We start from the raw sequence: 17,524 nt of genomic DNA on the forward strand, positions 1-17,524 counted from the left end.
TTTATAAAAACTTTTTTTTACATTTTTTCTAAAAATCGAAATTATTTTCATTATATCTCAAAAAGAATAAAAGATACGTATAAAAGCATATAGATAAAAATCAAGGAGATCTTTCTGGCTTATTATTGTTTTTTATACCCTTTTTTCCTCTCTGTTTACTGCACTAATAGACATATTTCATATTCAAAATTTAAAATGAGATAATGTGCATTTAATTAAAAATATATCAAGAAATTTGACGGATTAAATTTAACAATATTAGATATGAAAATAACTTCATACGTAATATTATCAATTCATATTTAAACCGATAGATAGTTCATGGCTTTTTTCTTACTCGATCGATCGATATCTCATACTTAAATGTTTAAATTATGAGTATTAAAACAATAAGTAGCGTATGTATATATATGTATGTATATATATAATCAATTGTTAATAGTTTTATAGTTTATAAATCAGAACTTATTTTAAAATTGAGTTTAATTTTTAATAATATCAATTTTTGATATTTTAGATTTTTTTTTACAGGATAACAGATCACAGCAACACATTTCAATTACTTCAGTCATTCACATACACTTATTGAAATGATATTTGTGTGTAAGTATTTTTAATTAAAGAAATATTTGTTAGTGCATTTTTTATAACCCAGCAATATGAGTTATTTGCACTAATATGTTTTCACTGAAGTCATTTATTCATTGTATGTATATTGTATATTGAAGTTTTTATTGAAGTATTTATTCATTTTCATGATAAGAGTAGTAAAAGTAAATGTAAAGATAAGAGTAGTCGACCGATTTTAGAAAATTTAAATTCATAGTTCAAAAAAAGTCTCCAATCTTGAAAACTTGGGGCAATTGTGTCATTGTTTTTGATTGTGGTCCAAAAAATGTTCTTCACGACTATAGTTACAAAGTTTAAATGAATAAAATTACTAAAAATTTACCACAATAACAGAAAAATGGTCACTTTTAAATTAAACGTTAAAATCAAAGCTATGATGAAAATAATTTTAACGTTTACCACTTCTGCGCTAAATTATTGCGAATTTTACTTTGTTATTGTAATTGTTAGTTTTTTGTAAGTGTTATAATTAATTTTTAAATATATTTTTATTGATAATGATTCAAAAATATTTAAATATGCTGAAAAAGTACTTGAGCAAATCAACAAACAATCTCGTAGCAAAAGGGTTAATTGAGTAAGAATAGTTAACATTATTAATAAATTATATATGTGTACATAAGTATAGTAGATAAAATGTGTGAAGAATTTTATCAAAACCCAAAAAACCTTTAAATCTCTAACAACTCAATATCTAAAATACGATAGAAAGTATTCATTTACTTTTACTAGGTAACGAATGAAATCATTCAAATTCATTTTGGATTATATTCTTAATTAAACTCATAATATTTTACTAAAATATTTTAATTATCATCTCAGGGGCGTCCATTAATCACGTTAGGTTTTTAGGGGGAGGGGGGTTAGACAAAAAATCACGAATATCACATGGGTGAAAGTGGGGTATAGTAAGATATCACGTGCATTTATTTTTTACGTGGATTTTTTAAAAAATTGAAATATTTTCAAATATTTCAATTATTTCACGTAATTAAAAATACACGTGATGTTGTGGGAGAGCGGGGGTAATTTTGAATATCACCGTGTATCACCAAGGGGAGGAGGGGTCCAAAACCCTCAAAAACTCGCCCACGTGATTAATGAACGCCCCCTCACATAAAATATACATGATTACTGTTTAGAATAAAATTTAATACTTTTATATTATTAATAAATAAAAAGTCATCGATCGAAGTGTTGATTATTCATCTTCATAAACATTCAAACTCATTTATTGGTATTTCGGTACATTAGCACTTAAAAAATTGATCGTAATGATTGTTAATGTTTACAGTACTAGAAAATATTACAGTAATGACTAATCGCTGTAAATGTTCATTATATTTTGTTTAAATAAACAAAATATATGCATGCATGAATAATATTGTTTTTAATTCAGTCTTATATTGTTATACTTTTAAACTCATATATATATATATATATATATATATATATATATAAATATATATGTGCGTGTGTATGTATGTATATACAAAAAAATTTAAAAATACAAATCAGAACAAACAATGCTCACAGGATAGAAAACTTAGATAATCTTCAGCATAGCATGGTCTATAACTCGAGTATCATACATTTTGAATCTAATATATTAAAAAGAACATTTAGCGAGGGTTGTCTAATATCGATATGCAATAAATCCATTAAAAAACATTAATTCGCTTTTTACAAGATATTTCTCGACCAATTTTCAAACATTCAAAACTGAATGAAGCGTGTCCTTTTTTTATTATTTTCCGAAACCATATGTTTACCATTTTACACATTTAAAAAGAAAATACAATTTGTAAATACAATTCGTTCAGTACTTAGCCTTATAACAACTATGTACACATATATAGGTTTTCAACTCAAAATCACATTTATTTTTAAATATTTAAACTCTTGATAGCTTGGTGTTACATTTTGTGTTAATTAGTGTAGTGTAGTGTTAATTTGTTTTTGAATGAAAGTACCTTTATGTAAGTCCAATATTTGAATTTATTTTCTTTTTTAAATCAATTATAAAAAACTTTCTAGTTGTTTCACTGAATGACGGCCTCGATGCAGACCGAAACGTATGGATAATAAAGCTGATTTCCTAATTGCTTTAGTTTTTTTACATGGCGCCCAAATCAACACTATATTTATATATATATATATATATATATATATATATATATATATATACTAGCAAACCCGACGAACTCCGTTTCGCCACTAGATGGTTTCGTGAGAAAGATGAATAAATTTTTTGTTTGTTTTATATTTGAAAAGGAAAAATATGATTTTATTACACAACAGTAATGAATTTATTTCGTTTACAAAAATGAAGTGTTTTTAGTTAAACTTCTCTAAGTGAATGAAATTGAATCCGCAAATTATCCGTTTCATTGAAGTGCTCTTTGGTAAACCACATTTTTTGGTTTTGTAAACCACTTTTTTTCCCAACTCGTGAAAAGGCAACGTATTACTGCCCATGTGAAAAACAATGATTTTCTAAATAATCAATTTGAAATTTATCCCGCACACACTAAGCGATTGGCCTTGCGACTTGTTAATTGTCATTGCAAACGCAAGGCGAACTGGAAATTGCAATCGTTTGAAGTCAAACGGAACCAGTCGGAATCATTGGTATGTCACCAAATCGCCAGCAATTTGTGCAAGAATTGCTCGTTGACTTAACCAAGCATAATACTAAATCTCACAAATGCCTTTATTCGAATTTTTAATTACGGTGCGTGAAGTTCCAGCAATTTGCATTAAGGCACAATGCCATGCATCACTAATTTTCTCAGCTATAAATCTTTCCAACAAATGCAAAATTGTCGAAATCGGTTTGCGCGTTCTGGAGTTATATCGTCAGGAAAAAAAACCCGACTTATTTTTATATATATGTAGATATATGATATTTTTTTCGGATGATTATAAATATGTTGATGCAACAATAAACTTTTTGAACAGACATCTATCCAGATACAAAGATAAAGAAAACTAAATTTTGTTTTTTAAAAGTGAATTTAAGGGTCCATACGTTTCGAGTCTCAAATTGACTCTTCATAACTGTCTGTTATTTGTCATATAACTGTGGTAGTTGTGGTTTGTCCTTTGAGATGTGAGGTTCAAATTTATTATATTTCTTCTTAATTAATTTTATAAATACAATTCATATTTATTTTTATTATTTTAACATGTCTCCAAGGAACAATTTTTATATGTAACGTTTTCGTTTAGTGTTTAGTGCATATTTACTTGTCTTGTTCTATTGCCACTGAAGAAGAGTCAAATTGGGACTCGAAACGTATTTAAATTCACTTTTACTAACCCAAATTTAGTTTTTTTTATCCTCGTATCTGGATGGACGCCTGTTTAAAAAGTGTATAGTCTTATCAACATATATATATATATATATATATATATATATATACATACATACAAACATACATACATACATGTTCACGATATATGTACAAAATAATTGATAAAACCGCTATAGATTCTGCTATCACAAATTACATAATAGAGTGGTCTCCACAAACTAAGACCGCAAATAAAAGCTGTGGGTTTGTGCTGGATTCACACGAATGTACATCCATAGATTAATTTAATATTGACACACATTATTTTGAAAATTAGCTATTGCAATTGCAAAGTTCTTAATGATATTCCAAATTAACAATATAATTTAACTAAACTGTAACTAAATGGAATTAAAAATTAGTTGTAATTTCCAAAATGTAAACCTGGTAATGACAACTATGCGGAAACAAATAATTAGAATATAAAATTTGTAGATTTAATTATGTTAAAGTATATAAGCCAATATTTTTTGTGGCCAAGACACAAGTACATAAAGCACAGTTGAAATAGCAATAAAAGAGAAACTATTAACATCAAAAAACTTTAAATAAAGTGCTATAAATTTATGTCATAACATATATCAACACATTATGTATTACTATTTTTCATCAAGACTCAAATGTTCTAACTGTTGAAGAGGAATTTAAAAAATATTGCTCAAAATTAAACAAAAAATATTATTTCATCCAAATAAATTAGCTGCACGATTGTATGATCATTCACCCTTTTACATTTGAAACAAAAATAATGGAATTAATCTAATAGTTTTAAGTTAGTTTATACTGTATTATTTAATTTAATTTCTTTTTTAATTTTTATTTTTATTTTCTTTTTTTTATAATATTTCATCCCAAAGAAAAATATGTTAAAATTACATTGATATAAGTAGTAGACAAGTAGTAAATATAATTATAATTTACCACCTCAATTATTTTAGTAAAGTACATTAATTAATGTCTTTATACGACAGCTAATAATTTATATTATAATAAAAAATAATTATTTACATTGCAAATACTTTTATATGCATAACATAGAAATAAATCTAAATAAAGACTTATTCAAATATCAAAAAAGATAAATTAAAGCAGAAATCAAATTGAAAGAAGTAGGAAAAAATAGATTTTGAATAAATATATAGTAATTTACTTTATAATGCTTTTACTCATTTTATGTAGTAACCCTGATCAATCAATATGCTAAATAATGACGTGTTTGAAAAGATCGCATTTTTTATATTATTAAACCAATATCTGCAATAGAAAATGCGTTTTCACATTATTATTATACTTTTTACATAACTTTTCAAAAATAGTGATTCCATCTCGCTCGTTTTATTTACCCGAACGATTTGTGCAATATATGCATTAGAAAGTTTGGACATATAATATTGCTACGATTATTTTACTGTTCAATAAATTTCAATTAAAATATTCAATTATTTTATAAATGCCGAATAAATTAATGTATACAGAAAAATCGAATGTGCTCATTCAAGTCATGCTGAACTCAATGACGTTTATGACCTAGAAACATAATATTCGGAATGAAAAATCGTCACACCCCTAGCCAAATGCTATAAAACGTCTGCTTGAATTCATGTTATTTATTTTTCACAAAAACAATAAGAAATGAACTTTAGGTTATTGTATGATCAAATTAGACACTTGTTCCTACTGAAAAATTCATCGAGCATGACTCCATATATTTGCAATATCAACTCACCTGGGTTGTAAGAAGGCATTATTAAAACATTTTATACTATAAAATCACTTTACACACTGCACAAGTATTACTAAACATATTTTTATTGATAGTTTACCACCACTATTACAGCACTAAGAATAATTTTTTTTAGTGTCATCAAATAATAATTTGATGTATTTTCTAAAGGGGCTCATTGTTGCAGTATCACATTCTGTATTTGCACTTAATTCAAACTGAAGCACAATGACTACATGCAATCTGACATAAACATTATGTTAAACAGCAAATGAGCAAAGCCCCGAAGAATAACACAGTCGCCATTTGTATATATATTTCAAAATAGTTCATTGACAAGTCACAGAATTTTAGAAATTGTTTGTCAATAAATCAGTGCTGCTAACATTACAACAATTAACTGACAGATATATGCTCATAGTAGGTACGCTAGTGGAAACGGCGAACTTATTGAAAAGAGCAACATAAAAACCAAACATCTAAACATATTTCATTTACAAAATAAGAAATATATTATATATTTGTTATATTTTAAGTATTAGGAAATGTGACTAAAAACAAATAACTAGGGTGCATGGCATCTCTTTTTAAGGTATCAATTTTATTGTATACTTTTATTTTTTATAACTATAAACTATAATATTACTGCTTTTTTTCTTTTTCTAAGGATATATATATCCTTATTCTGAATTATAATAATGTCATAATATAAGTTTATCATATTAGCAAAATTACTAGCTTCCTTTACATCTATTTTACTTACATTTATGGACTGAATTTATTTATCCAAAATAATAAATAGTAATTTAAAATTAAAACCATACAACCTATGGCAATTTTAATTATATTAAAATTGATTTATCGCTTGAAAGTTGTGATTTTAATTAACAAAACTAGCATATTGGTATTAAAAATTAAATTAATTTAAGTATTAGTAATAATAGATTCAGAATATATTTTACACATTAATATCCTGTGGTCACCAACTCCTCGCTATTTTTCTTCTCAATTTAGTGAGGTTATTTTACATCGTTTCTGATATTTGATTTTGACGGGTACAATTTATAGAATTTGTGTGCTATGCCAATATTGAATTAATAATTTTAAATAGTTATATTAGTATTAAAGTTATAGCATATATTTATAATAGGAAGGTTAAATATAAACATTAATATTATTTTGTTTCGTTTGAGATTACTATGAGTAGTCATGATAATAGATATGAAAAAATCAAATTTTTGGGAGAAGGACAGGTTTGTTAATTATTTACCATCTTTATGCTTTCTTATAACACTTTATAATACTACCTATCTTACATTACAATACCAATTCAAGATACTTTTCTAGAAATATAATGCTTTAAGCAACAGTTATTCTCTACATCAAATGCAAAATTTGTGCAAAAATTGTGAAAATCACAAGCACATTAAGAATAGTTGACCCTAATGCTTACTAATATGTAATCAGCATCAAGGAAAAAATTAGTCATTAATAATGTATGGTATTAGATTTGAAATCATAAGTGGGCAATTATGAGACTCCTAGCTTTTTTTAAATATATATTCCTTTAATACCAACATGCACCTTATATTATTCATATAAAAAAAAATGTATTAAAATTTTAAATATGAATACATTACACCTATTTCTCAGCTAAGACCCCTTTTTACTCGTGCCCTTGCTCAAGCTCAAGCTCCAATCACAAAATCAAATATTTAAAATATCATATTAAAAGATATTGACTTGAGAGTACAATATGTCTCATTTTTACTCGATTCTCTTATTTTTTTCTCAGTTTGCCACAGTATATCAATCCAGAGATACAAGAGATGATTCCATAGTAGCCATTAAAAAAATTAAATTAGGATCGAGAGCTGAAGCCAAAGATGGTATCAACAGGACAGCTCTTAGAGAAATAAAATTATTACAGGAACTGAGACATGAAAACATCATTGGTCTATTAGGTTTGAGAATTATTTGAGAGCATTTTTAGTAGCTCTCAATAACAATCATTTTGTTTAATATAATTTTATATATATTTTTTAAATGATAATTTAATTCCAGATTCATTTGGTCATGACTCAGAAGTATCTCTAGTATTTGATTTTATGGATACTGATTTAGAAGTAATAATTAAAGATACGCGAATTGTTCTTACACCAGCTCATATTAAATCATATATACTTCAAACATTTTTAGGTATTCAGTTTTTTCATTGTAATATTTAGAGCAAAATTAATTTTTGTCCCCATTTTTAGGTCTTGAATATTTACATTACAACTGGATTTTACATAGAGATCTGAAACCAAATAATTTATTAGTTAATCGTATTGGTATTTTGAAAATAGGGGATTTTGGTTTAGCAAAATTTTTTGGATCACCTTCTAGAGTCAATACCCATCAAGTGGTAACACGCTGGTATAGGTGCTTTGCATTTTTTTAAATCTTAATCTTTTAAAGAATTATTATTTTCATACAAAATTACTTTTAAAGAGCCCCTGAACTCTTGTATGGGGCAAGACAATATGGAGTTGGTATAGATCTGTGGGCAGTAGGCTGCATTCTAGCTGAATTACTACTCCGTGTTCCATTTTTACCAGGTGAAAGTGATTTAGATCAGCTTACGAGAATATTTCAAGTTTTGGGCACACCAACAGAGGAAGATTGGCCTGTAATTAATAATATACAATACAGATCAAGTATTTCCTAAATACAATCCTTTCATATTTTTAGGGTGTATCAACTCTGCCTGATTTTATACAGTTTAAAACATTTGTTCCTACTCCATTAAGACATATATTTTCTGCTGCTGGCGATGATTTGCTAGATCTTATCAGCAAACTGTTATCTATGTATCCAATTAAGCGTGGTAATTGCACAGAGATTCTGAAAATGTCATATTTCAGGTATTTATTTTATTAATTAGTATATCAATTAAAAATCACATTAATTAGTTTTGGTCAAACCTTAGACGAATTGTTTCTTTCTAATAACAGCTAAATAGCTTTTGCTGATTCTGGAAGTATAAAAACTATTTAGAAATTGGTATTTCTTGTTATTATTAATTAGTGGTGAATGCAATTTGTTCAACTGACTTGAACAAATGTTTTTTGCAATTCACAAAGAAAATATTTCGATTTTTGATTTGAATATTTTTTAACTCAACACTTACATGAATTGGATTTCCTAATCCATAATTCTTTATTGAATTCTCCTTATTTTAATTATTTTAGCAACAAACCCGCACCAACAATAGGAAGCAAATTGCCACTTCCATCTTCATTTGATAAAATTCAAGAAGATAAACCAAGTTTAAAACGTAAGATGCTTGAGAATATTGATGGAGGTACATTAGCCAAAAAACTTCAGTTTTAGTTCTATAATCTGACTGAACTATTAAATGATACCAGTTTAGAATTTTTGTTATGTACATTTATTTCATTTTATTTATAATAAAATACTAAAACTATTTTCATATAATCTCTTTTATATAAATATTTGTCTGTGTTAAGTACATTATATGTATATTTTTCTCAAGTGCAAAAATAAATATATGAATACACTTATAATAAATTCACAACTTGGGATATGTTCAGGCAAGCATATTTTCACAAAATTGTGATTTTAGAAATGTTAAATACCAAATTATCGACAGTGAACTATATTTTAAGTGTATTTGCAAAGATTAATTCATATATCTATTTTATTCCAATCCCGTTACACAATATAAAGATCAATTCATTATAACATATACTTTTGAGAATACAAAAAATAGAAAATTATTCATAGAATAATTTACAAATATACTTTTATATTATTTATTAATAAAAGTAGTGAATACTGATAACAAATGTCAATATTTGAATAAATTTTTCAATATTTAACCACTTTAATAAATTTGTTTTGTGACCAATGATATCTAAAGATTATTTTACTAATATATAAATAAATCTGCATCAATATATAACACATTCAAGTAATATTTGTATTTAAAATGTAAATTTAAACAATATTGTGCAAGTTTGGGTATTGCATTTTGCAACATATTCTTGATCCTGTGAAAATAAATGCTCAAAAATATGTAAATTATGCTATTCGTAAGTTGTAAATGTAATGTAGTACTACGTAGTAGTAAGATTTCAAGAAGAATGATCTTCTAAACTTATCAGTTTTAACAGTTATATTAAATATATTAATTTTATTTTATTACACTATTGTAAAATAACATTTTATATAAAATCTCTCTGTACAAATATGCATTGAATCAATAACACTTTTAATCATATTCGTACATTTATTCTTATTACAAAATTCATACAAAAATTATATATATATGTAGAAATATCTTGCACATATTTACACATTGCACTATACCTTCTAATATTCACAAGTTTATTGTATCGAGATCTTGACATGGTGCTCTAGGTTCTTTAGGTGAATTTGTATTGCCTTTTCTACCACTCAGCGTCGGAAAACCAAAATCAGATGGTAATTTCTTCATTATTTTACCAGAAGTAATTAGTCGTCCAAATCCTTCTTGGTGTGCGAATGCATACCCTGATCGAATAGATCTTCTTACTTTTCTTGCAGAAGGCGTTCTCAGCACATCTGTACTGTGTCTTGATTTTATTTGTGCTAATCTTTGCTTCATTCTTATCTGCAAGCAAACAATAAAATATAAAATTAAATAAATTGCCATAAATTTATTAACCTATTTTAAATTTTTTTATTCTTTTACTTTAGTATCTAATTGTAGGTAATTTTTTTAAAAATAGGTAATACTAATTTTTTTGTAAATTATTTTTTGAAAGAGAATAAAGTCACATTTAAATCAAATCCCAGTGAAATTATATATATATATATATAAGTAACACAAAAAATTTATTACAATCTTCTTAGCATTGATAAATAGAGATATATAAGTAGTTCATATTAAAAAATGTAATATGAACAGTTATTTTTAAATCCAAGAAAATGTCCAGTTTTTTTAAAATATGAATAAAAGTTTTGCCTTTTCTAGATTATCATTTCAACTAAACTTATTTACCTTTTCTGTTAAATTAGGAAAAACATCAACAAAGTAGAATCGCCAAGCTAGAACAGGTACAGTGGTTGATATTACTGTTAAAAGTGTAGTAAACCAAAATTGTGATTCTTGCATAGCTTGCGTTAAAGAACCTACATATGGACCTCCAATAACATAGTTATAAAAAAAATCTAAAATAAAATATGATAACAAAGAACCCCAGGTAGTAATATGATTGAACACAGTCCAATATGATGTATCCAAGGCAATCTAAAAGATTAAAAGTAATTAGTTCAATTTATGCAAAACTTTAAATAGTTTGTTAAATAATTAATAAATTTGAACTACTGTTGTAATTATTGTAATTGTAATTTATTTTTACAAACCTGTGCAGTATTTTCTATCACTAATATTGAAGCAACCACACTTCCTAATAGCATATGATCACTAAGAATTAAACCACTGGGTGAAACACCATCCTTGTATGTTCCTGAGATAATATATTATTTAAAACAAATGTAAAATAACATATGATATATCATCAATCATAAAATACTAATCACCATAAGGTATTAAGAAGAGAAGAAGTGATGAAAAGCATCCCTGTAGAGCACTCTTCATAAATTCCGATTTATTAAATAATGCACTTGTCAGTCCTGGAGTATATAACTTAGGAAATATTATTGCATTTTTATCCGAAACATCTTGATCAAATATACCAAGAGCTAGTACTGGCAGCGAAGTATAAAATAAGTTATAGACCGATATATACATTTCATCAAATACAGTCTAAAAGATAAGAATACATATCATGGTTGTGCAAAATCGAGATTAAATTTAAATATTTGTGTATGTACTTACTTGCGCACTAAATCCACAGAAGAAAGCAAACCAGATATGGCATAAAGTGAATGCAAAATTTTTATAGAAAAAATACCTGAGAAATTTGCACATTCGATAATATGACCATCGGCCATGAACTAATAATAATCTTTCTAAGAATCTGAATTGTGCTATTGAATAATCACTTGCTAAAACAGCTTGCATGCCTTCTTGGCCAGAGATACCCACACCAATGTGCGCAGCTAAAAATGTTAAACCATTTATTAATTTGAATTAATAAATTAATAATCAGATCATACCTTTAATCATAGATACATCGTTGGCACCATCCCCTATGGCCAAAGTAACTGCATTCTTTGTTCTCTTGATGAGTTCAACAACCAGTGCTTTTTGTAGAGGTGTAACACGGCAGCATATAACGCTCTTGCACTGTGATGCGATTTCAATAAATCTTTTCTCAAGAGATGGATCCAAACAATGCACCAAGGAATGTCCATTTATCACAATTGCAAATTCTGAAGACTCTTCTGAACTGTTATTGTGAGCGCTGGTTGCCCCACCAGCAGTGGCACCTTCGTAATCGGTGTCGGTGCTATAATTTCAATATAACTGTATTATTTTATGCATCCAAAACATTGGTAAATCTCATAAAAAATATATTTTTGAAGATGTTGATTAGAAAATACAATGCGGCAGTTGCTATTTACAAAAATGCTTGGCAAATAGAGCATAAAAAATATGAATGAGAAGCACCATATGAAATTTATTATTTCAAATCCATTTGGCTCAAGTATTGTGAGAAAAAAAATTATCACGATGCAAAGATTTCAAAAATAATTCATTATGTAAATATTATTACCAAAATTTCATGAATAAATTTATAGGATCAAACCTAAATAAGCTTAAAAAAATCTTTCATTGGCGCATTGACAAAATTATAATAATTATTCAAAGAAAATTTTAGATTTTTGCTTCATTAATATTAGTTATATTATTATGTTGAGTTTTATTCAAATAATGCCTTTTACTTAAGTATTTTAAGTCATAACTATCCATAACAATAATAGTATTTTGAATTAAACAATTTTGCTCGCATTATTTATTCTTGCTCATTCAATGAAAAAAAAAAAGATTTTCCATTAAATCAAAGAATAAATAATTTCCATCAAGATTAAGACTTAGATGTTAGATGGTTTTGGCCAACAGCAATTCCAATTATAAAACATCAGTGGTGCGGACAATAAAATGTTTATCACATTTTAATGTTGAATGTATGTATCAAATTTTAATTGAATGTATCATATTTTTAGAATATCAAAATGATGCATGATATCCTAATGTGTATAAAAAATAACCATGATTTCTTAAATGACAAAACTGAATATAATTCACTTCAGATTGAAGTAATATAAGAGACACATTAAAATCTTGAATTAATTTGTAAACTTTACCAAATATTTATTTTTGTGTTTAAATAGAATTTGCATAAATTGGAACCAAGGTTCACCAATAAACATGACAGCAACAAGGCTATTAAATAATAAGTTATAAATTATAGATTAAGTATTATTAAAATATAAACCACAAAGACAGTTTAAATTAATAATAACACGTAGCAAACCCAATGTAATACAATTTTCCAGAACTGAACGAAAACAAGAAAAAAAAAAGTTTTTTATTAATTTTTCAAATATCAAATTCAAGTTTGCAGCCTAGTAGTCTAAAAATAATTAGATAAAATATATTTATATATTAAATATCTCCGTTTCCAATCAAATCTCAACACGTTTCAAAATAATTAGTAATGCTCATTTACTCGCAAATGGAATGCAATAATGCAAAAAAAATAACGCAGAAAAAAATAAACACACATTAGAAATATTTTATAAATGCTTTTAGCTCATATAATTTCCATTTCAATTTGATTAAATTAAATTAGCATTCTTTTTGCTACCAACTCATTTTACTTTCTTGAATTGATAGAATATTGAGAGCTATAGTTCAGTATATAGAATGTAAAGTTTGTGCAAAAATCCATGTTATTCTTTTTCGAACCGATTTTGTTATTACTCGAACAAAAAATTACTTAATTACTTGTTATTAATAATATTACAATTACCATATCCCACTATGTAGCGTAAAACATATACAAAGGAATAGGTCTATTTGGTTATACATTTCTTCTATTATTACTAAAATGTATATTATTACTAAAATAAATTATATATCCAAGCTTCGCCAGCTAAGATAAAACTGAAATAATGAGTTAATATCATTGTCTATCTATTTTACAATGAGACATACTGGGATTTGATAAATCAATGTGTAAATTATAAATTATAAAAAATGCAAAATATAGATTTGTGATAAAACCTCAATAGATGTTTTAGAATAGATAATTTTATTTACATTTGATTTGAAAGAAAAATCTGTTAAAAGAGTCGAGGACGTAAACCTAGAACACCCAATAAGACAAATTAATTATGAATAGAATTAAGCAGCATGAAAACATGTTGTTCTGAGTAATATTAGCACAATGATCAACAGATAACAAGCATCTCAATAAATATGTACAAAAGTTCATATAGCTCCCAAGAAATTATTCTGAAATACAATATGCAAATTAGAGAATGTTCTAACATACATGTATTACAAAACACTTTTCAATAATAATAATCCTGTTTAGTTCAAAATACAAAAAAATACCTAAAGCACCTTATTCCAAAAAATTAAAAATAAATTTTAGCCCCATTGAATACAAAAATAAAAAAAAATCTTTCCCTCTACCTGTCTGCTAATGTTAATTCATCATTTCCAAGCTTTCGCCACCTGTAAAAATTTGAGCGATGTTCCTTGTTAATAACGATAGCAACATGTATTTTTAAATATTCATGAACATATTGGCATTAATAAACACGCAAAAATTAAGTTTTTTCATGTATGACACAAAGTACTTTCATGTAAGTTTATTGAAAGTAACAAATAAAAAATGTGGTTATTTAAATGAATATATAGAAAAATTCATTTGAACAGAAATTGTACAGCATGTTATGTTTTGTTATATATATATATATATATATATATATATGATGTGTTAGTTATGCTTGGAAGTTCACATTCAGTAATATTTTGAATCTCAGAATTATAACCATTGTGTTGCTTTGATACTAGAACGCTTAAAGTACAATTTAACCATTCAAACATGTAGCAAATAAATAAGTTTTAGAAATCTTAATAATATTACATTGAATTTAATACCTAAATGTGACAACTGATATAGCTGGTGGTGGCCGACCAACTTCGGTAGGTGTTGATAGACTTTCCGTTCTTGCTCGTGTTGGTTCTTTGTGAGGCAGCGCCATTGAACTCATACCATTGTTTGCTCCATTCGCTTGTGCTATAACAGAAATTTAAAATACATATTACCATTCATATGTCTACTTTGATATATAATACAAAATTCATAACACACTGGACAAAAAAAATAATATATATTGTTTGATAGATTTTGAATATTTGCAACAAATAAAAACAATGTATTGTGCTCTTCAATATTGAACAGAACTTAAAATGTAAGATCGAAATTATTTTACATTCCAAATTATTGTTTGTGTTGGGTTTTTCCTGATTCATCTAGGAGTAAAACATGAATTAACAAACTTACATATGTAAAATATGAAAAATGTCTAAAATGTTTGTTGAACCAAGACTCACCATGTGGATGATATGTGTTAACTATCCGTATTGATTCTTTAAATTTGTCTAATTGTTTTTCTACTTCCTGATGTGTTTCACCATCAACTATGAACAAGTCTATTAAATCATCAGTTAGAAGCTGACAAGAATAACCGATATTTATGGCAGTTTCTGTGGAGAAAAAAATCATTGAAAATTGAGTCAAAGTTTAAATTTTTTTTTAAGTGAGAAATCATTACATTAACAAAATTCTTTCAGTAAGTAAATAAATTAAAACATGAATATGATATTTGCATCTATGAGAAGCAACCAGACAAATGTGAAATAATTTTTTCTTACCTTGTTTATCACCCGTCAAAACCCAAACTTTTATTCCAGCTAAGCCTAAATTTGCTATTGTTTCCGGTACACCATCTTGTAATTTATCTTCAATTGCTGTAACACCTAATAGAACAAGATCAGTTTCAATTTCTTCATAAATAGCATCGAGTTTATCATCTCTCGAATCCATAGAGAGCGCGGCTTCTTGTTGTCGTATTTTCCAGTTCAGAAAGAATTGTTCGTCAATCTCTCTACTCGCTAAACAGAGTGTTCTCAAACCCTCACCAGCAAATTTCTGTGTATAATAATAATTATTATCAATGCAATATGAAACTTTAGTAAAAAACAGGTATAACTTACATTTAAATGTTCTTGCGTTTTCGTCTTGATCTCGATTTGACCTTTAGCTAATCTTTCATAAATAACATTATCGGCCCCTTTACAAAGTAACATTAAATGACCGTCTCTTTTTACAACAACTGACATTCGTTTTCTCACATTATTGAAGTCCAATATACACAATAACTCGTATTCCTGAAAAAGAGATACAATTAGTCACAGTTGGTGAATCACATTAAAAATTGAACCCGAATTAGATTTTGGACGAATTGACTCTGATTTGTTGGAATCTAGAATTTATATCAGAATACAATAATTACTAGTTGCTATTTAAAAAAATAATTTTAGTGCATTGTACAAATAGAAGATGTTTTAGTGCAGTTAATAAAATTAATTAATTTTTCTACCTCAACTTTACCCATAACTTCGATGGTATCGTATTAGGACTTCTTTCCCTAAACACGAATCCAAAATTTCTAGCTGCCGATACCAAGGCTGATTCGTCTGGACTTTGAGCCTGGTACTCCAATCGACCATTCTTCTCTGCTGGCATTACAGTATGGCAAATGCAAGAAGTCGAAAGAAATTATGGTATGTACATTGTTGTTATTCACTGATCTAAGAGTGTCTGATCGTAAAATTTAAATTCAGGTTCATATTCCGAATTAAAACTGAAATCGATGGATCCGTGGTCTGAAGTTTTATTCAATGAAAAGGTTAATATCATTATAGAACCTCAAGCATATTAAATTAATGCCAAGTCTTATTGTTAAGCTAATTTAAACTAAAATAATATTTTTTTGCTATATCCATTAGAATTCTAAATATTCAATAAGTCAATACTCACTATTATTGTTAAATCATATGTATAAGAATAAGTCATAAGGCAAAGGCAGTCTATTATGAAAATTACTTCAGTCGAGTGAAAAATTCTTCTCGTTCAAAAATAGCCTTCAAGATAACCTTTGCAACTAATATGACTATATAAAATCTAAAACGTTACAATTAAGCTATCGAGCTTCTTTTTAAACAACCAAGAATTAAAACTAGTTTTCTTCAGTACGCTAGTACAGAATTCTTAAAAAAAATTAGAGAAAATTAAAAGACCGTCCTATCGACATCGAGTCCTAAAAATTTTAACTCAACATTAACGAAATGCAATACCTGCGCTACCAAGATGTGTTCGATAAAATCTAATCGCTATAACATACCAAAAAATTGTTAATCAATCAATGATGTGCAAATATAAAATAGTTATAATAACATTTCATTTCAAAACAACAAATGCTTCTGAATCTCAACGTATGCCTAAAATATCAAAACAAACTAAAACACTTTATACATATTATACTAATGCTAGCATTCCATTTTTACTGTGTAAAAAGACATAAATGTGCGACAGTGTTTGATAACTACACGGTTAACATAACTACCATCTATATTTGCACAAAGTGCTAAGTTTTGTGTATAAGAAGAAATAACAATCTAGCATACTGATTATAAACCAAAACTAATTAATGAATGTATTTAATTTTAAAATCAACTAATTTCAATTCAACTGATTATGAATTGATATATTTAATTGTGGGT

At 26.8% G+C, this 17,524-nt stretch overlaps 2 protein-coding genes across 4 annotated transcripts in view; one reads left to right on the plus strand and one right to left on the minus strand.

Annotated features, from left to right (window-relative positions):
* Positions 1 to 5,874, minus strand: part of LOC113365973 (BTB/POZ domain-containing protein 7) — a 22,063-nt gene extending 16,189 nt beyond the window's left edge. For both annotated transcript variants that reach the window (XM_026607518.1, XM_026607517.1), the window contains exon 1: positions 5,713 to 5,874. The gene's annotated coding sequence lies outside the window, so the exon portion shown is untranslated. The remainder of the gene's footprint in view (positions 1 to 5,712) is intronic.
* An 893-nt stretch (positions 5,875 to 6,767) lies between these two features.
* Positions 6,768 to 17,524, plus strand: part of LOC113366440 (cyclin-dependent kinase 7) — a 15,542-nt gene continuing 4,785 nt past the window's right edge. The window contains exons 1-7 of one of the 2 annotated variants that reach the window (XM_026608039.1): positions 6,768 to 6,962; positions 7,505 to 7,673; positions 7,774 to 7,908; positions 7,968 to 8,133; positions 8,203 to 8,380; positions 8,443 to 8,615; positions 8,943 to 9,084. In XM_026608039.1, the coding sequence (XP_026463824.1) occupies positions 6,909 to 6,962; positions 7,505 to 7,673; positions 7,774 to 7,908; positions 7,968 to 8,133; positions 8,203 to 8,380; positions 8,443 to 8,615; positions 8,943 to 9,084 (1,017 nt within the window). In that variant the 5' untranslated portion in view covers positions 6,768 to 6,908. Of the gene's footprint in view, positions 6,963 to 7,504; positions 7,674 to 7,773; positions 7,909 to 7,967; positions 8,134 to 8,202; positions 8,381 to 8,442; positions 8,616 to 8,942; positions 9,085 to 17,524 lie in introns of those variants that run through there. The other variant, XM_026608038.1, reaches the window with a different exon arrangement.

The sequence above is a fragment of the Ctenocephalides felis genome, unplaced genomic scaffold, assembly GCF_003426905.1.
Source record: "Ctenocephalides felis isolate EL2017-DRISC unplaced genomic scaffold, ASM342690v1 CF-g0.4_SCAFFOLD_01170, whole genome shotgun sequence".
NCBI classification, from domain to species: domain Eukaryota; kingdom Metazoa; phylum Arthropoda; class Insecta; order Siphonaptera; family Pulicidae; genus Ctenocephalides; species Ctenocephalides felis.